This window comes from Lutra lutra, chromosome X, assembly GCF_902655055.1.
Source record: "Lutra lutra chromosome X, mLutLut1.2, whole genome shotgun sequence".
Lineage (NCBI taxonomy): Eukaryota > Metazoa > Chordata > Mammalia > Carnivora > Mustelidae > Lutra > Lutra lutra.
Genome location: NC_062296.1, coordinates 44,085,493 through 44,113,120, shown reverse-complemented (window position 1 = coordinate 44,113,120; position 27,628 = coordinate 44,085,493). Strand labels below are relative to the sequence as shown.

General features: G+C 44.5%; 1 protein-coding gene across 1 annotated transcript; it reads left to right on the top strand.

The window, feature by feature from the left end:
- The first annotated feature begins 1,373 nt into the window (after positions 1 to 1,373).
- Positions 1,374 to 26,317, top strand: SRPX2 (sushi repeat containing protein X-linked 2). Its single transcript, XM_047716560.1, has 11 exons — positions 1,374 to 1,704; positions 3,369 to 3,594; positions 8,317 to 8,397; positions 18,068 to 18,259; positions 20,345 to 20,521; positions 20,821 to 20,947; positions 21,097 to 21,218; positions 22,554 to 22,733; positions 22,914 to 23,047; positions 24,358 to 24,479; positions 25,788 to 26,317. Exons 2-11 carry the CDS (start codon positions 3,513 to 3,515, stop codon positions 25,966 to 25,968), a joined length of 1,398 nt encoding a protein of 465 aa, XP_047572516.1. The 5' UTR covers positions 1,374 to 1,704; positions 3,369 to 3,512; the 3' UTR covers positions 25,969 to 26,317.
- The last annotated feature ends 1,311 nt before the right edge of the window (positions 26,318 to 27,628 follow it).

Sequence of the window (27,628 nt, the reverse complement as noted above, 5' to 3'; positions counted from 1 at the left end):
CACAGTTTATATTCACCTCTGTTCCCCCTTCTTAGCTTATAGTAGATGCCCAGTGAAGGCTAATTCCCTAAACACACATAGTTGTAATCGAGAACATTTTTGTTGAGGGACACCTGGGTGGTTCGTTGGTTCAGTGTCTGCCTTCGGCTCAGGTCATGATCCCAGGATGCTGGGATCGAGCCCTGCACTGGGCTTCCTGCTCAGGAGAGAGCCTGCTTCTCTCTCTCTCCCTCGGCTGCTCTCCCCGCTTGTGTGCTCTCTCTCCCTTTCTCTATGTCAAATAAATAAATGAAATCTTTTTTAAAAGAACATTTTTAGTAAATGTCTGCCTCCTCCATTCCATGGGGGCAAGAATCTTTGTCTCTTTTGCTCACTGATGTTTCTCAAGTACCTAGAACAGTGTGTAGCACATAACAGATGTTCAGTAAATATTGTCAAATTAATTATGTGTTATGATATCAGGGATTTTGTCTTTGTCCACCCTCCTTAACACAGTAGAAGCATGATAAATTTATTGAGTAAATGAGGCCAAGATCATGTCTTCAGTTTGTTTTTTTTTTTTTTTACCACTATCACACTATTAGACACTCAATACATATTTCTGATTGGTGGACTGGACATGAAATGGACTTGATCCTAAACTTTATATTATCAGAAGCACGGGTCTTCCCTTTACAACTGAGGTGTTACCAGTTTGCTTGCACACACAGGGAAGAAACCCTTTCTACAACAGCTAAACAAAATTCTTCCACAATCACTGATTTTTCAAAGACAATGTCCACTCTAAGAGGAGGGAGAATGTAGGAAGCTGGTCTGTACTACGTTAGAGTACTCTCATTACCAGACACTGAAAAGAAAGCTTGCTTAGTGAAGCATATCCCTCAATCAAAGGTCCCTGGTAAACAGCTCAGCAACAGCTATAACCTTGACATGCACAGATCATTGAGGTTTGCTTAAACAGCCTCCCACTAAGGTCTTTCTAAGCATGCTTTCCCTCCACTCTTATTACAGGAAATCAGTGTTGAGCCTTCAGGCAAAAAGTGCGTGGTGATTTTGGTAAACAACATAATCTTATCAAAAACTGAAATCCATAGACGTTAGATCATCCGTGAGAGGGTCTCCAAGTGTGTTTGACCCTGTGTATATGGATGGCGAGGCAACTCCAAGTTGGGAAGTGCTGAGGAGTTACTGGGGAAATCTCTGGGGAATGTCAAAGTCAGCTACAATCTGCCCCGCTCCTTGGATTTTTCGAAATTCCTTTTCATTCAATCCTGATGTCATGCTGAGTCATAAGAAGAAGGTTTCTTCAGTACCACCCCATCTCTGGAGGCCCTTCAGCCAGCCTCTGTTAGTCATCACTATACTCACGGGCGCTGGGCCAGCACCATTCACACTTTCCCCCTATTTTGTGGCAGACGGACTGTGTGCCTCTAATCTTTGTGTTCTTTCTCCCCTACCTCTCTACAACCCTTCTCCAAGGGAGGAATAGCTTATAGCTTTGGGGATAATATAGCTTTAAGGAAATTTTTGGCAGATGCAGATGTCCTCACATCTGGGCAGTGTTAACAGAATCCCAGAGGCCCGGACAGACCAAGAGCCACTCGTTCTAGGAATGTTAAAATAGAAGTTTTTCCGACTGATGTGAGGAGCAGAGAGGAAGGAGAAAAAGAAGGAGAAAGAAAGAGAGCACAAAACATAGAACAGGTAAGATCTGCTGCTTAACCTTCTACTATATACTACCTCATCTCACAACTATGGGGGGTAATGAGACCCAGGACATGAGCAACATGGCTGGTGGGGGGAGGGTTCTTTTATGAAACTGGATCAAATGCTGCTTGCCATTTGAGCTATGACCTGGCTGCAGATACAGGTCCCCACTACCTTCCCGGCCCGCAGCAGGTTGGGGGGGGGGGGCTGACTCCTCGAGTCAGGTTTTCAGTCTCAGTCTCAGATCCAGGGAGGAGGAAGACAGGGAAACCTTCACAGATGCAGAGCAGTGGGTCTGAAAAGGACAGCCCCTGCTCCAGAACCAAGGAATTGGATTGAGGATGCATCTGTGAGAGGGGTTGGTAATTAGTTTACCTAGTTGTTCATTTTCCTGAATCACTCCTTCATCTCACTTTTCTTGTCCTTTTGTTCCCTCTCTCTACGTTTATCTCTTGCCTTCAACCCTGGCAAATTTTCTTTTCTTTCTAGCTTCCTTCCCACGCCTTTCCACTTTCCTTGCTTCCCTCGCTTGTTCTCAATTTTTTTTTTTCTATCCTGCTTCCTTGCCAGTCTCTGGACAAAATCTGAAGCCAAGCAGCAATGAATTGGAAAATGAATTTTTGCCTCTCTTGGACTTCTCTTGTCCCTTAAGGACTCTGGCCAGAATCTGCCATCTTTTTGTTTCTCCTTTTCTGGGACTGACTCCTCCCCTGAGCATGGCATTTCATTGAGAGCGTGTGGGCAAATGAGTGCTTGCTGAAAAGTTCGGTGGCCAGTTTATACTAATAGGCAGCAAGTTTAATACTGTCTTATATGAAGTATTTGCTTACTGGGAACCACAAAACTCATCCCATTAGAGTGAGGACAGGACAGGAAGTGAGAGGGCAACTGGAGCATACTCACCCTCTCCTCATGTACATCAGTAGGTTCTTCCCAACCTCACTGTCTTCCTGCTGGCTCGGCAGAGTAAAACTAGAAGGTTAGGCTGGACTGGAAAGCCAAAAGCCACTAAGTCTCAAAACCCAAAGCCAAAAAAAGAGCCAGGCCATAGTTAATACTTGAGAGACTAGAGAAAGGAAACATCTAGTACTAATACAAAGTTGGGTATAATAATATCTAATATATATTTATTGCTTCCCTATGTGCCAGGCAATAATCTCTTCTGTAAGATAGATACTATTATTATTCCCATTTTATAGATGAGGAAATTGAGGCTCAGAGAAGTTAAGGAAGTTTTCAAGACCCCATAGCTAATATGGTCAGAATTGGATACATACACAGATCTGTGTAACTCCAGATTTCAAGCTCTTAGTCCATACAAACAAATGCTTTCCCAGATTAGTGGTTAGGAAACACTAGTTAAACGGATGAAACCAACTGGTAGCTTTTCGATCACAGGATTCCCTCTTGGTTCTATATGACTTTATGTTGGCCCTTTCCTGATCTTGATTCCTCCATGTCCCTCTTTATAACTTGGACAATGGAATATTTGCATCTGATCTCACTAGGAGAATTGATTGTTTTATGTCATCCCCCTCTTGGGAGGAAAAGGGTCAGAAATGACAAATAGAGTCTTGTTATTGTGCAAGATGGAAGATCCTTACAAGGGGGACAATATAACAAGCATTCAATAATTTAAAATTTTTTCTTCTTCCTCACAGATCCTGCATTTCTGCTACTTCTCACTTTTGGAAGTTCACTGATGGCTGATTTCTGAAAGATATTTTCCTTTTCCTTGGTACTTCTGGCCACATATCTCTATTTCTTATCTCCCTAACCTCCCCTCATCCCAACTCCTTTCAAAGATGGCTGGTCAACTAACCCAAAGAGGAGCTCTATCTCTCCTGCTGTTCCTCACTCCAGCAGTGACACCAACATGGTACGCAGGTAAGTTTTATGACCTGTTGCCCATTACTTCCAAGGAAGGCAGGACCTAGACTAAGTCTTGGAAAAGGAAGAGTTAGACTGCAATAAGAGACACTTAAATTAAATGAAGAATTATTTTTTTTAATATTTTATTTATTTGACAGAGAAAGAGAGATCACAAGCAGGCAGAGAGGCAGGCAGAGAGAGAGGAGGAAGCAGGCTCCCCGCTGAGCAGAGAGCCCGACTCGGGGCCCGATCCCAGGACCCTGAGATCATGACCTAAGCCAAAGGCAGAGGCTTAACCCACTGAGCCACCCAGGTGCCCCTAAATGAAGAATTATTGTTTGCAACAACAAAGAAGGTTGGTTAATCATTGCAACTGGATACCAAGGGAGGCTTTTGAGGCAAACAAGAGATACTTCAAAACAGGCTGCATTGGCACAAACATGAGAGGGTTGGACAACATGGCTTTTGAGGCCATTATCTCAACTGCTTCTGCACTCAGCTTCCTTTCTCCCTCCCTCCTTCCCTCCCCACCTCAGTCTCTCCCTCCCTCTCTCTCCCCTAGACCTCACTTACAGGACAAGATTTTTATAGTCCCTTTCTGTCAAAGGTGTTAATGACAATACAGATCACAGTCTCTTAAACAGTAATTCCCCGGTCCCTACTGGCTTATTCCTTACTTCAGAAGGTATAGAGTTTTCTGGATTCCCGAATGTGTCATCCTTTGCCCCTAAAAACATAGGGAGCTGAAGAGAACAGACTCAGTGAGGAGAGGGAAAGGGGGAGGGGGAGAAGTGAAGGAAGGATAATGAGGTGGCAGACAGAGGTTTTTGTTGGGGCCCAAATGGCATTCCAAGTGCTAAGAATATTCTGTGGCCTACAGTGTCTGCCCTCGTGGGGGCTGGGAGGAGTAGGGGAAGGAGTCAGACCCAACCAACAGAGTTAGGAAAATATCCAGAGATGAGTAAATAACAAACTGCTTCAATCACAGCCACAGTCCCAGCAGCTGAAATTTTCCACATGCCCTTAGCTCCTGGTGGAGGCTTTTGGCAGTAGCTCTGTTTGTCTGGAACAGCTGCATCAAACTTTCAAACAAATATGCAAACTCCTTCCCCTCTTTGGCTTAACTGGGCTTTGTAGGGGGTGAAGCACAAGGGCTGATATTGAGATGAAGAAATTCAAGTCAAGCCCTTGGCAGAGTACACACTGTTTGGGGTTAAAGGACCCCCCACGTCTCCAGGATATAATATGTGCAGCTGTCCTCGCCAATCTCCCCCTAGCTTCAGTTCAAGTATGTAAGACGGAAATCCAGCCAAAGACCAGAGGACTAGGGAGTGGAGATTAGATGGCTTGAAGCCCAATTTGGGACACCTGTAAGAAAACTCATGGAGTACAAGGGCCTTTACCTTTTCCAGAGTGGAAGCCTGAGCTATTGGAGTCTTGGGGACAGAGCAGTTTAAAACAAACAAATAAACAAAAAACTTAGACTTATTTGAGACTTTCAAAGGGCTGTTTGCAAAGCGGGCACTCTCCTCTTCCACAACAATCATGAGGCTCCTTCTGAGGAGCCCAGGTTGGTTAGGTCTCTGACAGCCCTACAAACCTACTCACTCAGCTTTCTTCTGTTCTTAGGAGGCTTCATGATGAAAGAAATTCAGAAATTTTTTTATAATCCTCCCCTACATTCCTAGCTCTGCTGTCTAAGCTTGCTGTACTCATTTGTTCATTCATTCAACAGCTATCTATTGACCACTCTCTGTTCATTCAATGTTGTTTATTGAAAAGGTAGAGTTTTGTCCTCCAATAGGAATGACACAAGGAAAGAAGCCAAGTATGGATTCAGGGCTAATCAGAAAAAGGATCCTTGGGGCGCCTGGGTGGCTCAGTGGGTTAAGCTGCTGCCTTCGGCTCAGGTCATGATCTCAGGGTCCTGGGATCGAGCCCCGCATCGGGCTCTCTGCTCAGCAGGGAGCCTGCTTCCCCCTCTCTCTCTGCCTGCCTCTCTGCCTGCTTGTGATCTCTGTCTGTCAAATAAATAAGTAAAATTTTTAAAAAAAAGATTTATAAAAAAAATTAAAAAAAAAAAAAGAAAAAGGATCCAGGAATATTCAGCAGGTATTGGGAAAGGTTAAGAATATTAATGAAGTGAACAGTGGGTTATAAAGTGTGGATTGGCATATCTGTGCAGTTCAGGAAATAAGACTATATTCGTGGCTATAAGCCAAGTATCAGTGTGGATCTTAAAATAGTTTCTATTAGTTACGTTTCCTACCATACCTTTGTGAAGGGCAGTACTTAGAGGTTCTGACAGTACTATGGAATTTGGAAGGACCCAGTAAAAGACCACACAGTAATCTCTGATTGATGGAAAGGAACTAAGGAATGCTGCCCAAACCTCTCTTCCCCAGTGCTGAAAAGGGTTAAGCAGATGGAACAATGTCGGGAGTGTGCCCCTCTATTTTCTTATCTCTCATCTCTCAGTATCTTAACACTGACAAAATAAAATACCCCAAGACAGGCAAAGAGAGGGAAATGGAAAGGCTTCAAGTGGTAAGGGGGCCTAAGCCCATTCCCATCACGATGCAAAGTTGGCCCTGGTCTAGCTACCTCTGCACCCTGCTGGAGACTGTAATTATCTGACTGAATCTTCCCCTCAGCTTTTCCACATCCCCTGTAATTCTGGAATGATCCAAATGTCTTTGTGGCCTTTGATCCCACACACAGAGCAAAAAGGCTGGATTGCAAGAGAGATTCTTGGGCTTTTTTTTTTTTTTCCTCTGCTGGATATTGTCCAAAGCGTTCTCTTGCTGCCATCTTTAGTGGAGTATCTGAGTTCGGTATCAGGGGATCAAACCACCCTGGCCTGGGCCAGAAGGCCCACTCTGCTCCTTCCTAGCTGGGAGAACTTGGGCTGCTCCCTTAACTTCTCTGAGCCTGTTTCTTCATCTGTATATCAGAGAACAATAGGAGTGTCTACGTAACTGAAATGTTAGGGTGACATAATACGATAACATGTGTAATGGACTGAACACAGAGTACAAGGATGTGCTGAGTAAGGAAGTGCCCAGTGATGTGAGCAGTGGTGTTGCTCCTGCTGTTGTTGCTGCTACTGCTCTCAAGCCATAGGCTTCTAACACTCTTGTTTGCTCTTCTGTAAAGAGAGGATTCCTCCCTGCTGGGCATTCCTTCACAAGCAAACTCGGGAACAAGAGTGCTGGGGCTAATCCTTTAAGGAATCCCACACATCTGGTCTCCTGTTTACAGAAGCTGTAAGGCTCTGAGGCTAATACTAAACTGAAACAGCTGACAAGGATTCATTGCCCCACAAAGAACCCTCCCATGTGGGAAGAGAGAGCAAGGGAGAGGAGGCCTAAGGAGAAACAAAGGAAAGCCAAGAAAAAAACTGAACTGGGAAAACAGAAAAAAAAAAAAATAAAGGGAAAGAAAAAAAATGAACTCTTTCCTCTGGAATGAGGGCAAACCAATGAAGACATGATTTCATAAGGCAAACTTTCAGTTTGATTCATTCCCTTGTTCATCAGGTTGGAATGGTTTCCCAACACCCTCTACCCCCCAGTCTGGGCTTGTGGAAATGGAGGAGCGTCATCATCTAGCCCTCTGCTCCACCCTTTCGCGCAGCAACTCCCCCCCCCCCCCACCGCTGTGCTTCCTCCTCTAGAGGCAGACCAGCTTGTGGTCTGAGTGTTTACAGGGGCCAAAGGGCTCCAGCACTAAAACCCAACCCTGTCCTGAAAGCATACCCTCTCCTGGAAATGAGGAATTGCTTTCTGACTCCTGCATGGCTGGCTGCTGTACTCCTGGGCATGCGTAAGGGCTCAGAGAGGCTAGAAAGAAAGCTTCCGGAAACTTCACTCCGGAAAGGACTAAGTTGTATTCCAATTAGTTTGTATTCATGACTGATTTCCTGCCGTCTGGTGGAACACACTCTTTAGTCTCCCAGACAGCCACAGACTTGCCTCCACCAGGGACTGGGCCACTTAACAGAATGGGGCTGGATTGGGAATGTTCTCCTAGCTCAGCAGCTCCCTGCTAAAGCTTTTGCTTATTAGAGGAACAGGACATTTCTCCAAAGGACTCTGCTTTCTTTTTGCTCCAAACCAGGACAAACTGCTGGAGACATGAAACTACACTCATTCCCTCTTGCCTTTTGAACCCTCCTTCTGTTTGTCATGCTACCCCTGGCAATGACAACCAAATGGCAAAAAGGTGGTGCCCTATGGGCTAGTGGGAGATTGAGGAATTGTTTCTCTGAGGAATATGAGCAGGCCTGTCACTAGTGGGTAGACTCTTACTCAGATTATTTTTCTCCTCCTACCTGGAATAACAGGCCATCTTCAGAGCTTGGTCAGCAGTATCTCACCAAGACCCTGTGTGTTGCATCAAGGAAATGGGTCTGTTATAGTCTCCACTGGTGGGACTGATGGATAGTCAAGAAGTTCATTTTTTTTCTTTTGAATGGAAGCTTCTTGTGCTACCAGTAAGTCACTCCCCACCCCACGAACATGAGCTCTTCTTCTATGCACCTGGGATGTTGAGATTTATGTACCATAGTTCTGCTGCCTTACAAGGCAAAATTTTCCCCACTAAATATCCAGCTGGCTGACTCCCCCATGGAGTGCCATGTCCTCAGGAAGAGACCAAGTTGGATAGGGGGAAAGGTTGGGAAGGACTTGAGCGAGATTTTAGTGTGTCATCTTGGTATTTTCTTCTTCATTATAGGTTCAGGCTACTACCCAGATGAAAGCTACAATGAAGTATATGCTGAAGAGGTCCCACGGGCCCCTGCCCTAGACTACCGAGGTAAACCTCCCTATTTCTCAGGCCTGGACCCTCCCTGAAGCATCCTCACCCAGTTTTGCTCACATGTACCAAACAAAACTGCTGCTCAGGGAATCAGGGGCCGTGATTTCCAATCATGAACTTGGTTACTGACTTGCTGTATGACCTTAACTCTTTAGCACTAAGGTTACTCATCTATTATTAATCATTAAGTATTGACTGAATACCTACTGTATGCCTAATCCCATGCAGGGTAAGCCTGTGGATGATACAACATCTAAGGTAAGGTTTTGTCCTCTTCAAGGAGCTTACATTTTACTGGGGGCGGGGTGGGAGTGGGGGATGGGTGAGAGGGCAATAAAATTAGCACATGTAGGGCAAGTAAGTGTGAATCTATGTGGCAGCAGTAAATGCAATAAGAGTTAAGAAAAAGAAGTCAGGGGAAGAATCATGAAAGATGATGTTTAGATTAGGCCTTGAATGGTGTGTGAATTTTGAGAACTGGAGAAAGGAGGGAAGGGCATTCGGTGAAGCAGTTGGCCACAGATAGAGAGGTAAGAACAAAACAGAGGAAGGAGCTAAGAAGAAACCAGTCTGACTGGAGAAGATGGGATGTGGAGGAAGTAGGGGAAAACAAAGTTGAGTATAAAGAGTAAGACAAAAATTAGGAAAGGCTCCATGATCTAAGGACCTCTCTTAGGTCAGGCAGGAGAACTATTTGTGAAGAATGCTGAATAGGGAGGGACTCCTACATTAGAAAGCAAGTTAGACCAGGTGATATCTAGTATCTCTTCCATTTCTAAGATTCTTTGTTTCTATGCTTTGCAAGCCAGGCAGAAGAGTTTAGCTGTTGTACTTGGAGTTATAAGGAGCTGTCATATGTCTTTGCACAGGAGGTGGCATGGTAATGATAATTTCAGAATATCAACCTTGTTATTGTGTACAGAAGTAGGGGTTCAAGAAGGGGAGATCCTGGGTCAGGGAGACTCTTCATTACATGAATCAGTAATTGTAACATTGGTCAGAGATGATTGAGGGTAGTGGCTAAGAAATGGAGAGTAAGGATGAACCCCAGAGATGTTTCAAAGAAAGAGATGACAAGATTTGATTCAGATGTGATGTACCAAGAGGCTAAGAAACAAACAGATATCTGAAAGCATCTATTCTGAATACCTAGGAGAACTGTAAGACCCCTCCCAGAAAGAGAAAGTTAGAAAGGAAAATTAGTTTGGGGAAGGTACCCTATAAGCAGTGGGAAGTAGGAAGATGGAGCTTAGATGGATGAGCTGTCTGCGAGACCAGAGGGCAAAAAGTCAGAGCCTCAGAGGACATTTACAGATGTGAGTAGGAGAAGAGAAGCCAACAAGGGAAAAAGAGATAGTTAGAAGTCAGCCCTGTAGAAGGAGATCCAGGTAGTAATTATCATATTACAGAAGCCACATGAGAAGAGAGTTTTAAGGAAAGGGAAAAGAATGAGGTATCTACTGTGTCAAATACTGCAGAGAAAAACTGAGTGTATTTCAAACATTATACTTGGCAAGAAGAAGGTAAATGGTAGGAAAACTACTTGGAGCTAGTTTCTCAAGAAATGATCAGAGCTTTGGGTTTCTCTATGCTTCTTTCTAGCTACCTTCTACCTATCTTCTTGCCGCTAAATGGTCCACACCCACTGCTTTGTTGCCTTTGCTTCCACTAACTCCTAAACTCTGTGAGGTCTGTTTCCCACTCACCCACAAATACCATGCAGAAACAACATTCCTTGAAGATCACAATACTTTCCAAATGCCTAGATCATATGGCCCTTTCTGAAACTTTAATCTCTCTAGTCTCTTGGCAGCAATGAACAAAACCCTCTCTTCTTACCATCCCCCACCTCCACATACTTGGGCTCCATGCCATTTCACTCTTCTGGTCATAGCTCAAGCCAAGAAAGGAGATAGGCTCTCTAGAGGTGACAAGAGACAATGGGGCATGGATCTGAACTTTATACAACCCTGACATGTCTCCTGAGTTCCCAGATAAGATCTCCAAAAGCTACTGGAAACTTCCATCTAAAGTTATCTAAAACTAAATTCTTTCATCTTCCCTGAAAAAGGCTCAACCACTGACCTTCCTGCTTTTGATAATAATGCCATTGTTCTAAAAAAAAAAAAAAAGACTGAATGGCATTTTTGTTTGTTTCAAGTTTTTATTTAAATTCCAGTTAGTTGGGGTGCCTGGGTAGCTCAGTCAGTTAAGCCTCTCTTTTTATTTTTTTAATTTCTTTAAAGATTTTATTTATTTATTTGATGGAGAGATAGCACAAGTAGGCAGAGCAGCAAGCAGAGGAAGAGGGAGAAGCAGCCTCTCCACTGAGCAGGAAGCCCAATGCAGAACTCCATCCCAGGACCCTGGGATCATAACCTGAGCTGAAGGCAGATGTTTGACTGACTGAGCCATCCAGGAGCCTCTAAGCATCCAACTCTTGATTTCAGCTCAGGTCATGATCTTAGGGTCATGAGTTTAAACCCCACATTGGGCTCCACACTGTGCATGGAGCCTGCTTAAGATTCTCTCTCTCCCTCTCACTCTGCCCCTACCCTCCCACTCATGCTCTCTCTCTCTCTCAAAAAATAAAATAAAATAAATTCCAGTTATTTAACATATAGTGTAATATCAGATCCAGGAGTAGAATTCAGTGACTCATCACTAATATGCAACACTCGGTGCTCATCACAAGTGCCCTTCTTTTTTTTCTTTTTAAAATTTATTTATTATTTTAAAGAGAGAGCATGCATGCAAGTGGAAAGGACAGAGGGAGAGGGACAGAGAATCTCAAGCAGACTCCATAGTGAGCACAGGACTGGATGAGGGGCTAGATCCCTCAACCGTGAGATGATGACCTGAGCTGAAACCAAGAATTGGACACTTAACTGACTATTCCATCCAGGTGTCCCACAGCAAGTGCCCCTCATACTACCCATCACCCATTTAACTGAACCCCCCCCCACCTCCTCTCTGGCAACTCTCATTTTGTTCTCTATAGTTAAGCATTTTTTTTTGTTGTGCCTCTTTCTTTTTCCCCCCAAGATTGTTTGTTTCATTTCTTAAATTCCACATGAGTGCAATCATGTGGTATTTGTCTCTCTCTGAATGAGTTATTTCCCATAGCATAATACACTCTAGCTCCACCCACATTGTTGCAAATGGCAAGATTTCATTCTTTTTTGATGGCTGAGTACTTTTCCATTGTATATACACACCACAACTTCTTTATCCATTTGTCAGCTGATGGACATTTGGGCTCTTGCCATAATTTGGCTATTGTAGATAATGCAGCTATAAACATCAAGGCACATGTGTCCCTTTAAATTAGTATTTTTATACCCTTTGGGCAAATACCTAGTATGCAACTGCTGGATCACAGGATAGTTCTATTTTTAAATTTTTGAGGAACCTCCATACTGTTTTCCAGAGTGGCTATGCCAGTTTGCATTCCCACCAACACTGTAAGAGGTTTCCCCTTTCTCCATCAATGGCATTTTTAATAGTCCCTTTTCCTCATCACTTCTCACCATTCACCAAGAACTATCATTTCTTTATTACTCCATGGGCTTAAAATGTTTATTACCTCATAGGGATAATGACAATTGCCTCCTAACTGGATTCTCAGACTCATGTTTTTCCCTTCCCCAAACCTAGTGGCCTGCTGTGACCACTTCTTTTTTTTTCCCTTAATCCACTTAGCTTGTGGTACCCACTGGGACTATTTCTAACAGAATTTGGCCTCAGTCTAGCTGCCCAGGCTGAGAATTCATTACCCTTTTCCCCCACATGAAACCTATGCTTCAGCCAGATTAGTAGAACTCTACTCTGGTCCCTGATGGCTTTAGCCCACATTGAGCTTTTCCTCATCCTTTCCCTCATTTCCTTCCACTCATTTATTCAATAAATATCTACTGAGTACCTACTATGTACTTCCTCTGAAATAAATATTTATTGTGTGGACCACTCATTTGGCATTCATTATGTGCTGCCCCTTGGGTTTACTTTTTTGTTACCCTCAACAAAATAATTACCTGTTAACAAAAGAAGCCATGTGTGATACCCCTGCAGAGCTATGTAAAAAGTAGTGCTTGAGAAATGTTTGCTGACTCGTTGGCATCCTGGGAACAGAACCCAGATTGTAGGAAACTGTAAATGGGAGAAGTTGAAGGGGAAAAGCAACAAACAGGGGTCTGGCAGCCATACGATTAATATTAACCTGCGTCATTGATTATTTTTAAATGTCATAAAGCTCCTTAGAAAAATGTAAGTGACATGGTGGCCTTTGGCCTTGGGGTCAAGTGTCTCATGGCTTTTTTTGGAACTTAATCTCAGGACATAAAACTGAGTGAAGTTATCACTGTTGAGCAGCTTGGGCATGGCTGGGAAAATACAACCCAAGATCCCAGCCTCCCTTGTAAGGTCTTTGCATTTTCATACTGGCTCTGCGATTGTAATGAGTGAGACTTTCTGTTAAAAAAAAGGGGGGGCACCTGGGTGGCTCAGTTGTTAAGCGTCTGCCTTCAGCTCAGGTCATGATCCCAGGGTTCTGGGATCGAGCCCCGCATCGGGCTCCCAGCTTGGTGGGGAGCCTGCTTCTCCCTCTCTCACTCCCCCTGCTTGTGTTCCCTCTCTCGCTGTGTCTCTCTGTCAAATAAATAAATACAATATTTAAAAAAAAAAAAGTCTGGCAGCAACGTCTTGTTGCTTGAAGCAAAATGAGCAGGCAGCTCACACCCAGACACTGATTTAGGAAATATTCCCAGGGCTAGATATATTTTACACAGGCAATTTCATATGGTTCTCAGAACAGCCCTAGGAAACCAGTTTAGTATCCCCATTTTACAGAACAGGAAACTTAGCTCAGAGAAGGTAAATTTAGAGAGCAGCAGATCTCAGAGGTGGCAGAGCAGGAATCGAGACCCAGGTGGGTCTGTCGGACTCCAAAACCGCGCTCATTCCATCTCTTTCATCATAACATAACCCATCATTTAAAAAAAAAAGATTAAAAAAAGAAAAAGAGTTAACTAGTAAAAACCAGATCATGATTTTAGAGCCAGCTGACCATGTAGTTTGGTGCCATTTTGGCTAATCCTGAACTTTCTTTCATTCCCTTATCCCGCCTCCTAGCGTGGAGTCAAAACCCTTGTCTGAAGTATACTGCCCATTCTCCGGGGGCACCGCTTTTCCAGTATATTGCTTCAACTCTAGACAAACTGGTAACTCTGCCTGGGTAATCTCAAGATAATCACGGATGAGGCCCTTTCACCTCTGTTGTCAGCACTTTGTTTTCTTCTAATCCCCAAAAAGAGATAGGCAGACAGCTGCACAGAGAAGAGAACATGGGTCTGAGTTTCAAGTCCCAGATCCTCTACCTGCCAGCAATTTCACCCTGGACAAACACATATTGTGTGCCAGTCGTTGTGCTGTGTATTTTATAAATGTTATTTCATTTAAATAAATTGTATGCATGCTATGTAGTGATATGGAAAGGTCTCTGAAACACATCGTTAAGTTTATTTTTAAAAGCATTGGTGGGAACAGTAGCATAACGCACTACTCTATGTGTTAAAAGGAAGGGGGTAGGGACTCGTGGGTGGCTCAGTCGGTTAAGCGTCTGCCTTCAGCTCAGTTCATGATCCCAGAGTCCTGGGACTGAGCTCTCCCTTGGGCTCCCTGCTCAGCGGAGAGTCTGTTTCTCCCTCTCCTTCTGCCCCTACCGCTGCTCATGCCCTCGCTCGCTCGCTCTCTCAAATAAATCTTTTTTTCCCAAAAATTTAAGGGGGGTAAAAAGAATCTAGAACAATATATGCTTTATATGCATAAAGAAACAACAGTGGTTTTTATGGGGGGACTAAGTGGGAGTAGACTTGGGAGCAGGGCAGAGAGGGAGACTTTTCACTGTGTAAGTTTTTATACTTTTTGTGTTTCAAATCATGTGACCATATACCTATTCAAAAACGTAAATTTATACTTCCAAATAGCAGCCTAATGCACTGTAGCGGCAGATATTGTGATCAGAAAAAAAAAAGATAGGCTTTAGAGCCAGACAAAGCTTGGGTTCGAATCCCAGCTCTGCCTGATACTTGGCGAGGGACTCCAGGCAAGTTACTTCCCCATCTGCAAAGCAGGGATGAACACCGATCTAACTCACAGGGCTGTTGCAAATTGTATGAAATGATGGATGTGAAAATAAAAAAATATATGTGCAAAGCATTGTGCCCAGCACATGGTAGCTACTCAGTAATGGCTAACACGTTTCCTACCGGACGTTTTTGCCATGCAATTTTTAGCCTCATCCTTAGTTTTAGTTTCCCATCAGCATTCTTTGGGTACAGTTGTTGAACTGATTGTAAATTTCCACAACCATACTGTCACGTCTCCTATATGTATGTCTTACATTTAATCCACATCAGCAGCCTGAAAGGCATTGTCATGTGCCTTACTTCCATGTCATGTGCCTACCATTTACCTTGCTCTACCAGTCTGGTGACCCTACCCAAAAAGGAAATGAGGTCCGTCTGGAATTACTTGCTCTTCAGGGCACCTGGAGATAACCACTTCTCTTTCTAACTGCTCAGAAGCCTATGTTTAAATATTCTAGAACCCGCTGCTGTCAGCACCATCGGCCTCACCAGGCTATGGTTCCCAGATGTTGCCTTCCTCCTTCAGGGCATCTAATGTACAACACTGTGGCCATAGTGAATAATAATACTGTGTTGTGTACTTGAAATTTGCTAGGAGACTGCATCTTCAGGGTGGTCACTACGAAAAAAAATGGTAACTGTGAAATTATGGATGTGTTCATCAACTTGATTGCAGGGATCATTTCACAATGTATATATATATATATATTAAAACAGCATGTCATATACCTTAATACATATATCATTTTATTTGTCGATTGCACCCTTAATAAAGCTGGGGTGAAAACAAAATTGGAATCGTGTTTTTGCTCTTTTCCAGCCCGCCCATGTGTTTTCTTTTATGCTAAGATTCCTCTGGGCGAGCAAATGTGAACTTACTTGCAATAAGGAGGCCCTCTTTTACCATCTCAGCGTTTATCCTGAACTTTGTAGTTCCCTTTACTGAGCTTGCTGGTTCCATTCATTGCAATCTGATGTGTATTTTCCTTGGCAGAATACAGGCGAGCAAGAGAACGGGAGTGATTGTTGGGGTCCCGGCCTCCCATGTGGAGTAGCTGTGTGGTGACATAATCAACAGCTCTGAAACTATAGTGCTGAAGAGACTTGCTGTAATTTGGAGACGGGGTCCCCAGATGGCAGTCGTGTATCACAGGCCTAGGCTCAAAACTAGCACTGGAAGCCACAAGCCTGTTGTTCAGAGGATAGTTTTTCCACACTGTCATCTGTCTTCATTCACCAGCTGCTCTCAGGCAGATGTTCCTGGCCTCTGTTCCTTTAACTCCCGATGTGCTTTTGTTTAAAGCCCCTCCCCTCTTTTTTTGTCCCAGGATTCGGGAACCAAATGAGCTCTTTCGGGGCTTTAGCCTTCCCAACCCCAGGCTAAAAGATCTGTGTCATCCTAATGTATGCCTTCCTAGGCATGTGGCCGTCTGCCTGTTTAGATGTGCTCCTTTAAAATCTGAACCCACTGGGGGCACCAGGGTGGCTCAGTTGCTTAAGCAGCTGCCTTTGGCTCCAGTCATGATCTCAGGATGTTGGAATGGAGTCCTGCATCGGGCTCCATCCCTGCTCAGCACGGAGCCTGCTTCTCCCTCTGCCTGCTGCTTCCCCTGCTTGGGCTCTCTCTCTCTCTCCACTCTCTCTCTTTCTCTCTGGCAAAATAAATAAATAAAACCTTTTAAAAAATGTGAACCCACTGAAGAGTCATTTATTTTGTGTAACCAATGAGGCATCTTTCTAATGTCTTTATAATTTAAGGGCTCTTTTACCTTTCGTGCTCAGTACTGAACTGGGATCTGACTTTCATTCCTAAGCAGCCTTCTTTGGTATCACATTCCCTTCCTCTCTCTAGTTTATATATTTGTGGGGTTTTTTTTTAAGTCATTTTAAATTTACATACGGTAAAATTCATTCTTTTTGGGGTACAGTTCTATGAATTTCAAAGAATGCATATAGTCAGGTAACCACCACCATGGTTCCATCAGCTCAAAAACTTGCCCAGGGCTACCCCTTTGAAGTTATCCCCAACCTTTTCTCCTGATCTCTGGCAACCACTGATCTGTCCCTGTATTTTTGCCTAAGCCAGAATGTCATATAAATGGAATCTTACAGTATGCAGACTTTTTTTTTTTTTTTTTTGGTATGCAGACTTTTGAACCCGGCTTCTTTTGCTTCGCAACCTGCCTTGGCAAGTCATCTTTGTAGTCCTGTGCGTCAGACCTTCCTTCTTGTACAGATAAACCAGTCATTTTAGCCATTCGGCCACAAGACATCTGAGTTGTTTCCAGCTTTTGTTAAGTATGAATTGAGATATTTTAAACATTTGGATACAGCGTTTTGTATGAACACGGGTTTTTTTTTAAGATTTTATTTATTTATTTGGGTGAGAGTGAGAGAGAGAGAGAGCACGAGCAGGGGGAGCAGCAGAAGGAGAGGGAGAAGCAGGCTCTCCACTGAGCAGAGAGCCCAATGTGGGGCTTGATTCCAGGACTCCGGGATCATGACCTGAGCCAAAGGCAGACACATAACTGACTGAGCCACCCAGGCGCCCCGTCGGGTTTTCATTTCACTTGAGTAAATACATAATGTGGACTTGTAGAGGTGCACACCAAGTGTGTATTCATCTTTGTAAGAAAATACCAAAATATTTTCCAAAGTCGCAGTATCGTTTTGTATTTGCCCTTGCAGCATGTGAGAGTTCCAGTTTCTCTCCATCTTCGCCAACACTTGATGTATTTTTTTTAAATTTAGACATCCTAATGGGTGTATAATGGTGTCTTGTGGTGGTTTTAATTTGCATTTCTCTACGGACTAATGATGCTGTACATCTTTTCATGTACTTATTTGCTTATCACTATATCCTCTTCAATGACATGTCTGTTCATGTTTTCTACCCTTGTTCCAACTGGATTTTTTGCTTTTTTACTGTTGAGTTTTGAGAGTTCTTTTTATAATCTAGCTACTAGTCCTATGTCAGTTATTTGCAAATAATGCAAATATTTTCTCCCAGTTTGTGTTTTTTTCCTATTACAGTGCTTTTGACAGAACACAAGTTTTTAGTTTTGACAAGGTTAAATTTTGTGGATTTTTCTTCTATGAATTGAATTCTTGGTGTCGTGTCTAAGATGTCTTTGCCTAGTTCTAGATTCCAGACATTTTCTCCTATGTTTTTTTCTCTCAAAGTTTTATAATTTTATTTTTTACAATTAAGTCCATGATCCACTTTGAGTTAACTTTTGTATAAGTTGTAAGACTTAGGCCAAAGTTTTGTTTCATTTTGTTTGCCTATAGAAGTTCAATTACTCCAGCGCCATTTGTCCAAAAGGCTGGCTTTCCTCCATTGAATTGCTTTTGTGCCTTTGTCAAAAATCATTTTGACAAACAGACCTCTGTGGATCTATTTCCAGGCTCTGTTCCACTGATTGATCCACTGTTCCACTGATTGATGTGTCTATCTTTTCACCAATACCATACTGCCTTGATGACTGGACCTCAGTCTTACTTTTTTTCTATTGCTACAGTCCCCCGGTGGTGTTATACATTGAATATCCAGGATGGAGAAGCCACATGCTACTCTCCAAGGGGAGGAAATTATCACAGCAGCCTGGGAACTCGTTGTGAGCTCTCCTGCGACCGGGGCTTTCGACTGATTGGACGAAGGTCGGTGCAATGCCTGCCAAGCCGCCGTTGGTCTGGAACTGCCTACTGCAGGCGTAAGTGCTGTGTGTGCATATATGGACATGTGTATGTGGGGGAGGCCAGCCGGCCAGTCAGCCACTTGAGGGTATATGTTCTTGGAAATGTCACTGTGCCCTCTGTCGAATGCAAACTGAAAATTTTCCACAAGTGCCCTGCAGGCCCTTTCCCCATCTTAACATTCTAGTTCATTTTCTCTCCCTGTGGTTATTGTCCAAGCACTATGGACAGTTAAGTAACAACCAGCCCTTCTGACTCAGAGGGTCCAGGAGTACATATAAAATTAAGGACTGGGGCCTAGGGTAAACCTGGGCCTTTCTCTGGAGCTCTCAAGGATGTGTGTGGTCTCAGACTCTTTCTCACTCGAGGTGAACTGTTATACTTTCTGCCCCAAGGCCTTAGAAGGCCTTGGCAGTGAAGGTACGAGACATCTGCTATTCTTCATTTTCTTCTGAAAGTCAAGAAGAATCCCTAAGGCTCAAATGTGGAAATACTAATACACACAGTCTAAATCATGTCCCCCTCATCTCCCAAATCCCTATCTCTTATTCAAGCTCCACAACGTACCCACGTTTAGCCGCTGAACTTTGTCTATCCATATGTCCATCGCTGAATACCATTTGTAGAACCACCACGGGTGGAGGACCCTGCATTGGTCTCTTCAAGAGCTTGCTCAGTTCCTTGGTTACTCCCAGACTGCTTATCGACAAATGGGGTAGAAACACAAATGTGTGCGCATGAATGCGGTATAAGTGGATGTATGGCAGTGAGCATTTAGAGAGAGATGGCATTAGTCAGAGAAGATGCTGTGGAGAAATGGGGAGGCTTGATAGCCAGAAAGAAAGAAGCCACCACACACCTTTAGATGATTGTAAGTAATTTGGCTTTGGACGTATACCCATTCATTTCCAAAATGAACTTGAGTTGGGCTTACAAAATTAAAACAATATGCCTATAAATGAACATAAAATTAGCTAAAAGAATGCAGACACCCATATTTCCAGGTGCTTGGAATGAGTTAATTACTATGTTTGAACCCTGAATCTGGCTTTGTCCTTCCCCATTAGAGAGAAAAGGGCAAACACCTTGGGTCATTTTCACTGTCGTATAATACTAGGAATACAAATTTATCCAAAAAGACAAACCTTTGTCCTTTGCCCTGATTTCAAGAAAGTCATTCTTCCATAGGTCTTTAAATAGAGGTTATTAGAAAACATAAAAGGCACTCATCTTTAATTCTCGTTTGGCCAAGAAGCCAAGCGAACATAGATTACATAGAATTTTTATTCAAAGCTCCAATAACCAAACATACGCAGAGCTAGAACTTAGATAACCTAAAGTGTAACTTGCCTACTTCTCTCAAGTATCAGGTATCTCAAACTAGACTTAGGGAAACTCACAGTCAGGCTCACAAGCAATTCAGAGTCAGTCTACACTTTTAGCACACGTGGTGTCTAAAGCCCAAGGATTCCTCTTTAATCAAATAACCACCAAGTCTGGCCCTCCAGGCACTGGTGTGACCTGTATTCTCACCCTGATGTAAGATGAACCTGCTTCCACATGAAAGTGAGCCTCAGCTGAGGGGTGCTGTTGTAACCGCAAAATTATACTCAAAGGGGAGCTTTGCATTTGCTAAAGAGCATCTAGGATTTGAGGAACAAGTTCAGAAAACAGCTACTGAGGCCTTAAATGAGTCCAGAGGTTTATATGCATTGTCTCTTTTAACCTGCACAACAATCCTATGGAATATCCGTATTTTACTGGTGAAAGCACTGAGACACAGAGAGAGATAAGATAATTTGCTCAAGTCACAGAGCTAGTAAGAGGTGGAGCTGGGATCCAAACTTGGGTGTGATTCCGAAGTCCATGCACTTTAACAAGTAATTCACTTCTTTAAGACACCCCCGACCTTCAAGAGTATTGCTGTGTTTTATGATATGAAAATTAAAAGGCAACTGGGCACAAGAATGTAAGGACAGTTTGGGGTAGGGTTTTTTGTACTTTCTGCTGCCTCTGATATGATTATGCCTGTGCTAGATGCCCAGGCATCACCTCCAGGTAGTCCCACAGGCCACTGAGCTTGCCACTTGGTTCTCCCTTAGAGATGAGATGCCATGCACTGCCATTCATCACTAGTGGCACTTATACCTGCACAAATGGGGTGCTTCTTGACTCCCGCTGTGACTACAGCTGTGCCAGTGGCTACCACTTGGAAGGTGATCGCAGCCGAATCTGCATGGAAGATGGGCGATGGAGTGGAGGCGAGCCCGTATGTGTAGGTAAATGGTGGTCGCTCCCATGGGTCCTGTGGCAAAGAGCCACCCTGGCATTATAGCCACAGGTGATGGGGAATTCTCACCACAGAGGCATTGCTGCTTGCTGTGAGGGTGGCACGCTGGGCACAAGCTCAACAAAGTGGTCACTTCCCCTGGTGCTGGGCTTCCTCTCCCAGTTGCACTGAGCATCTTGAACAGTGGTGTGTCTCTTACCTACCCAGTGGGGAGGTATTGCTTCTATGGGTTCCCTCCAGGGAAGGTAGGGGGCCCATGAGTCAGCACTTGATTTCTGACCCTGGTAGACCTAGATCCCCCCAAGATCCGTTGTCCCCACTCACGGGAGAAGATGGCAGAGCCAGAGAAACTGACAGCTCGGGTATATTGGGACCCACCCTTGGTGAAAGATTCTGCTGATGGTACCATCACCAGGTGAGGAACGGATTCCCCTTACACCTTCCAGTGGTTTCTCGGGCTGCCCACACCGCACTTCACAGGCTGATGCCACCGTGATGATGTGCCCCAGACCCCAGTTCTAAGAGTCTGTTTCCTCAATGGCTCTCTTACCTGGTCCCACGCAGGGTGACACTTCGGGGCCCTGAGCCTGGCTCTCACTTTCCCGAAGGAGAGCATGTGATTCGATACACTGCCTACGATCGAGCCTATAACCGAGCCAGCTGCAAGTTCATTGTGAAAGTACAAGGTCAGAAAGAAGTCTTCCATCTCTACATTGTTCATTATTCCTGCTCCACCCTGACCCTCTCCATGCCCACCACAACTCTCTCCCCTCTGTGCCTGAAACAGATGACTCTTTGATACGGGCAGAGGGAAAAAAACAAGTTCATTTATACAGGGTCATTCAGGAAGCTACATTACATGTGTATACACGCTTCAGAAACCCTGATTGCCCCGTAAGACTGTCTCATTCTAAATCCCGATAAAATTCATGAGGATACTCTGTATTTATTTCTTTTCTTAGTCTTCTAATTATCAAATCTAATGAGCCTTCATTCTCAGTCTTTGACCTCTTCTGAAATTGGTGGTTGGTGATGGCAGCCTGATTCTTCCTCTTTGGGTTGTGTTGTATTGTTTTGATTTGGGGTTTTTTTGTTTGTTTGTTTGTTTGTTATAAAAATAATTCATGCTCATCATTGAACATTTTGGAAATAAATATACAAAGGGGAAAGAATCTATTGCCCCATCATCCAGAGGCAATTATTGTTAATCTTTTGGGATTTTCCTCCCAGTCTTTAATCTACATAGACTTTTAAAAAAATAGATAGTTGAGCTCATACTGTACACCCAATCTTAGATCCCCCTTTTTCACTTTCATTACAACACAGGTAGTTTTCTCATGCTTTTTAAAAATTATTCAGAAATATTTTTAATGAGAACATATTAACCTACTTCTTATTTTAAAAAGATTTTATTTATTTATTTGAGATATAACGAGAGTGAGAGAGACAGAAAGCACAAGCACAGGGAGCAGCAGGCCAAGGGAGAAGCAGACTCCCTGCCAAGCAGGGAGCCAAATGCGGGGCTCGATCCCAGAACTCCGGGATCATGACCTGAGCTGAAGGCAGACGCTTAACCAACTGAGCCACTCAGGTTCCCCTATTAACCTACTTCTAAGAATATATTTTGACTTGCTTAACACTTCTACCACTGATGGATATTCAAGTCTTCTCCAATTTATTATTGATACTAAAAATTAATTACATAAGATGGTCATCTTTGTGCAGGGTGTCTATAAGATCTGAAAACAAACTTTATTTTTTTACAGATGGATACTCTTTTTTATAATAATGTGTATACTCCCCTGCACCTCCAGATTTTATGAACACCTTTGTGTGCATTTCAGCTTTAATTCCTTAGGAGGAAAATTCTGGCCCCACCCTTGGCCACTGAAAACACAGAGAAGCCATTCATTCTGATCCTCCTCGGTCTCTTGATCTAGAAAACACAGCATGGGCACCCTCTTAACCTTCTGTTCCTAAAAGAGATACCATAGCCCCTAACGTGAACCCCTCCCTGACAGTGAGACGCTGCCCAACTCTAAAACCACCACAGCATGGCTACCTTACCTGCACCTCGGCAGGGGACAACTATGGTGCCACCTGTGAATATCACTGTGATGGAGGTTATGAACGCCAAGGAACCCCCTCCCGGGTCTGCCAGTCCAGCCGCCAGTGGTCAGGATCACCACCCATCTGTGCCCGTGAGTGAAAGAAGGAGGGTGGGCAGGGTGGACATGCTGATCAGGGCTACTTTGGAGGAAGAAAGGCAGAAACAACCAAAAAGAGTTAACTTGAAAGACTGCAACTCCTCAAGGTGTTGTTACCTGTGCTGGAATGAAGGAAAGGCTGTACTCTGAACTGACCATATGCTCTTGCCCTAGCTATGAAGATTAATGTCAATGTCAACTCTGCTGCTGGCCTTCTGGATCAGTTCTATGAGAAACAGCGACTCCTCATCATCTCAGCTCCTGATCCCTCCAACCGATATTATAAAATGCAGATCTCAATGCTGCAGGTGAGACCCACCTCCTGATTAGGGCTTAGCTCCTTTACTTACCCACTAAGCCCACTCCATTACTAAGCATTACCTAGCCAAAGCCATTTGTGCAGGAGGGAGAGGTAGATAAGACGCAATAGATATGCTCATTGGGTCTTATAAAAAGGTTCTTGAAGAGAATTCATGGAGTACTAGTGGGACCAAGAGACCCAAGAGAAACAGCTCTCAGGAGCTGGGACCAAGAGAAACAGCTCTGAGGAGCTACAAGGGTCTAGACACCCAGGTAAGAGAAGATGCTGTTTAGGGGGATTTCTAAAGGTTAAATCTTAGAAGTTGTTAAGTCAATATTCAGAGCTCATGATGGCAGCAGCTCTATCAAAGGGATGATCCTGGGTGTCCATACCAAAACCGACCTAAAGCCTCCAGCAATCTCTCCCCACCCCCCAAAAAGGGCAGACAAAGACAACACCTCAGCTTGAACAGAAAGCAAGAGCAGGAACAGGAAGCAGCCAGTAAGGACAGTGATTCTGAGGTTCAGGACTAGAGGAGTAGCCCAAAGATTAAATAAGGGGTTGGGCTCCCCAGAGTGTTCACTGTTGCTTTAAACCTTGCTCTGGGTAACTGACTCAAAGGTGACCCTGCAAGACAAAGAGCCAGGATAGGGTTATAGGGTGTCCTGCTCAGTGTGAGGAAGGCAACAAAAGGTAACGAAAAGATCATCGGCCCTACTTCGGAGAACTGTTGGAGACTGAGAGAAGGCCATGGCTATGTAGCCTAGTGGTAAGGAGCATACACTTGGGCAGGCAGTATCAGCTCTCAGTTTGAGTCTTGGCTCAGCATCCTACTGTCATGCAAATTTGGGCAAGTTACTGTGTCCCCTACAGAACGGGAATGATACCACCTTGTTAGGGGTGTTATAAGGATTCACTGATTCCTGCAAAGCATTAGGTATTTGTGTTCAATAAACAATAGCCATTATAATCACATCACCACAGCCATCTGTTAAGAGCCCATGTTGGTTGGGTAAAGCCAATGCAGTACTCAACAAGGAGAGATTATGTTCCTGCAATGTATCAATTACATTTCGCTTTTCTACACCACATGGTGTGACAGGTTTGGTACATTTCACTGGGACAAAAGAAATACTGTTAGGGCAAATGCATTGGGAATGACAGAGGAAAGAGACAGTTGAACCCCACGGTATGATGGTTGGGGGAGAAGCCCCTCCTTTCCTACACTGCCTCAGGGTGGTCCCAGGAAGAATCAGCTAAGTAGCCTTGGGTTTGAGTCTAAGGACCTATTCCATCAAACCTTCGCTTCTCTCCCAGCAATCCACCTGTGGACTGGACCAGCGCCACGTGACCATCATTGAACTGGTGGGGCGGCCACCTCAGGAGGTGGGGCGCATCCGGGAGCAACAGCTGTCAGCCAACATCATCGAGGAGCTCAGGTCCAAGCTGGAGGCCACAGGGAAGGGGAGGGGACAGAAACCAGGGCAGGACACTGGCAATGGGAGGGTTGGAGGAGAAGCAACAGACACTACCCTCTTGAGGCATGCCTTGTGTTTGAACTCTTTGGATACGATAGATAAAACCAGAGAGTGGTAGAATATCAAAATCAAATGGGCAGAGGGGAGAGTGTAAAACACTGATGACCAGGCTCCACCCCAAACTACCTTAGGACTGTGCTTTTATCTGTTACTTAATTTTTTTAAAAAAGACTCTATTTATTTGACACAGAGAAACAGCGAGAGAGGGAACACAAGCAGGGGGAGCAGCAGGCAGAGAGAGAGGGAGAAGCAGGCTCCCCGCCAAGCTGGGAGCCTGACGCAGGGCTCGATCCCAGCACCCTGGGATCATGACCTGAGCCGAAGGCAGATGCTAATGAATGAGCCACTCAGGTGACCCAGGAGGGTGCTTTCATAAGGCACCTCGGGTGACTCTGATTCACAGCCAGGGCTGAGATACAGACCCAAACATGACTCAGAGAAGCCTCTGATTCTGTTGTCTCATGGCCTCATCTCTTTGTCTTCAGTCTTCAAAGGAGCAAAAGGCATCTTTTTAGGCACTAAAATCTGAATCACACACCTCTGGACCCTGGGTGAAGAGAAGACTATTGGGGACAGGTGGTAGAAATGGACTTTTCTCATCATCTATCCATTATCACCCCTCTGATGCCTGCACGTACACTCAGTGCCAATAAAGCTATCATTGCTTGCTGTTCTCTATAAACGATACCTGCCTCTCAGGCTGTTGCAGTGTGGACAGAAAGATTCAGCCCCAGGTAGGGGAGAGCCTGGGAAACACACAGAGGAAAGAGACTACAAACTTGCATCTCTAAATAGAAGAGCTGACCAGGTAATATTAACCAATCTCAGGGCTGCCATTATGTGTGCCAGTTATGCCCACCCCAACTCTAGAAAACACTAGTCGCATCATAGTACATATGACTGGTGCTCCCTGGAGTTATTCTGTGCGGCTCGCATAGTATATGTGATAGTCCTGCTTAAAGGGGCCTATGAGGGAAGCATAGCCTGACAGTTGCTCCGTCTGGGGTAAGGAAGGGATGGTGTAGCAGAGTTAGATGCAAAGGAACAGCAAGACTAGGGTCGGAACAGAGAAAAAAACAAAGGGGCTTGAGGTAGGAGACAGGGTAGGGACAAGAGATCAGGTAGGGAATGAATTAGTCCATGGGTAGAGCGTGGTGGGATGAAGCCCAGACAAGGTCTCACTCACACCCTGTGGGCTCCTCTCTCTAGGCAATTTCAGCGCCTCACTCCCTCCTACTTCAACATGGTATTGATTGACAAGCAGGGAATTGACCGGGAACGCTACATGGAACCTGTCACCCCCGAGGAAATCTTCACATTCATTGATGACTACCTATTGAGCAACCAGGAGCTGATCCAGCGCCGGGAGCAAAGGGACATGTGCGAGTGAACTTGAGCCAGGGCACAGATGGAGGTCAAGAGAAAACTCTCCGAGTTGGCCAAAACTGGGGCCTGATAAAAGGCAGAAATGGTTCCCCACGGTTCTAGGTATAGGACTCTGAGGTGGGTGAGATTCACCAATTCTGGGACATTCCCGGGCCCCTTTGTGGGGCTGTGTAATAGTTTCCCTAAGCAAGTCTCTGCTTTAAGTAGCACTGGAGGAGCATACGAAGCTAGGCAGGGACTGAGGACAGGTCCTGGGCAATGGGCTTGGGGTGAAAGTCTTCTTTTTGCAATCTGGTCCCCTGCGCTACTCTCCAAAGTCTTCCAAGATAGTAAATTCTCAATTCATACACCAACTGGCTGTGTTTGAAATGGTTCCTCTACCCAGAGGTGACAGCAGAGGGCAGCACTGTCACAAGAGATAAGCAGGCCATGTAAATAAGCAAGTGTAGGGGGATTTTCCCCTACAGGTGAGCTGTATCATTGGAGGCACTGGGTGGGAGCTTCAAGATCTTGAGCTTGTCCTTTGCTCTTTTAGGGGATTTGCTTACAAATGTGATGTTAACCATTGCTTCATGTAAAAATAAGGAAAATGTGGCCATGGGAGGCCGCTGAGGAAGATGGATCAGGCCAGAGCAGAATGTTTGGTACTGGCCCCTCTAGCTGGCTCATAGGCAAAAATCTCTTCTTACTGAGCCTCCAGTTCCCAGCAAAAGGCAGCCAGGGCTGTCCCTTCCTCAGGGAAGCCCTCAGCTCATGATCTAGGCAACCTGTAAACCATCACTCCAACCCTCTGTAGAACTAGTGGAGAAGGAAAAAAAAAAAGATTCAGCTTCACGTATTATTCAGATCCTTTTTTATTTTTTTTATAATTTTTTTAATTTTTTCAGCATAACAGTATTCATTATTTTTGCACCACACCCAGTGCTCCATGCAATCCGTGCCCTCTACAATACCCACCACCTGGTGCCCCCAACCTCCCACCCCCCACCCCTTCAAAATTCTCAGATCGTTTTTCAGAGTCCATAGTCTCTCATGGTTCACCTCCCCTTCCAATTTCCCAGATCCTTTTTTTAAAAAGATTTTTATTTATTTATTTGACAGAGAAAGAGACAAGGAGAGAGGGAACACAAGCAGGGTGAGTGGGAGAGGGAGAAGCAAGCTTCCTGCTGAGCAGGGAGCCCGATGTGGGGCTTGATCCCAGCAACCCTGGGATCATGACCTGAGCTAAAGGCAGATGCTTAATGACTAAGCCACCCAGTCGCCCTACTCAGATCCTTAAAAAAGAAATATGAGAGAGAGAGAGAGGGAACACAAGCAGCGGGGAGCAGCAGAGGGAGAGGGAGAAGCAGACTCCCCACTGAGCAGGGAGCCTGATGAGGGGCTCGATCCCAAGACCCCAGAATCATGACCTAAGCTGAAGGCAGATGCCCAACAGATCCCTTTTAAGAGGTGAGCAGAGAGCAGGTAGGAGTTGCCACAACCCAAAATCAAGCTTTAAGAGCCGGGCCTGAAAGTAAATTTGAGGCTGGGCCATTTTGAAATGCAGCAACACTTTACGGTGTGTCCTTATTTGAGAAAAGGTATCCTTCCCGTGCTGCTGAGAACCTTCTTCTTTTTTCCCCTCTTCTTTGCAAATTTTATTTTATTTATTTTTTATTTACATA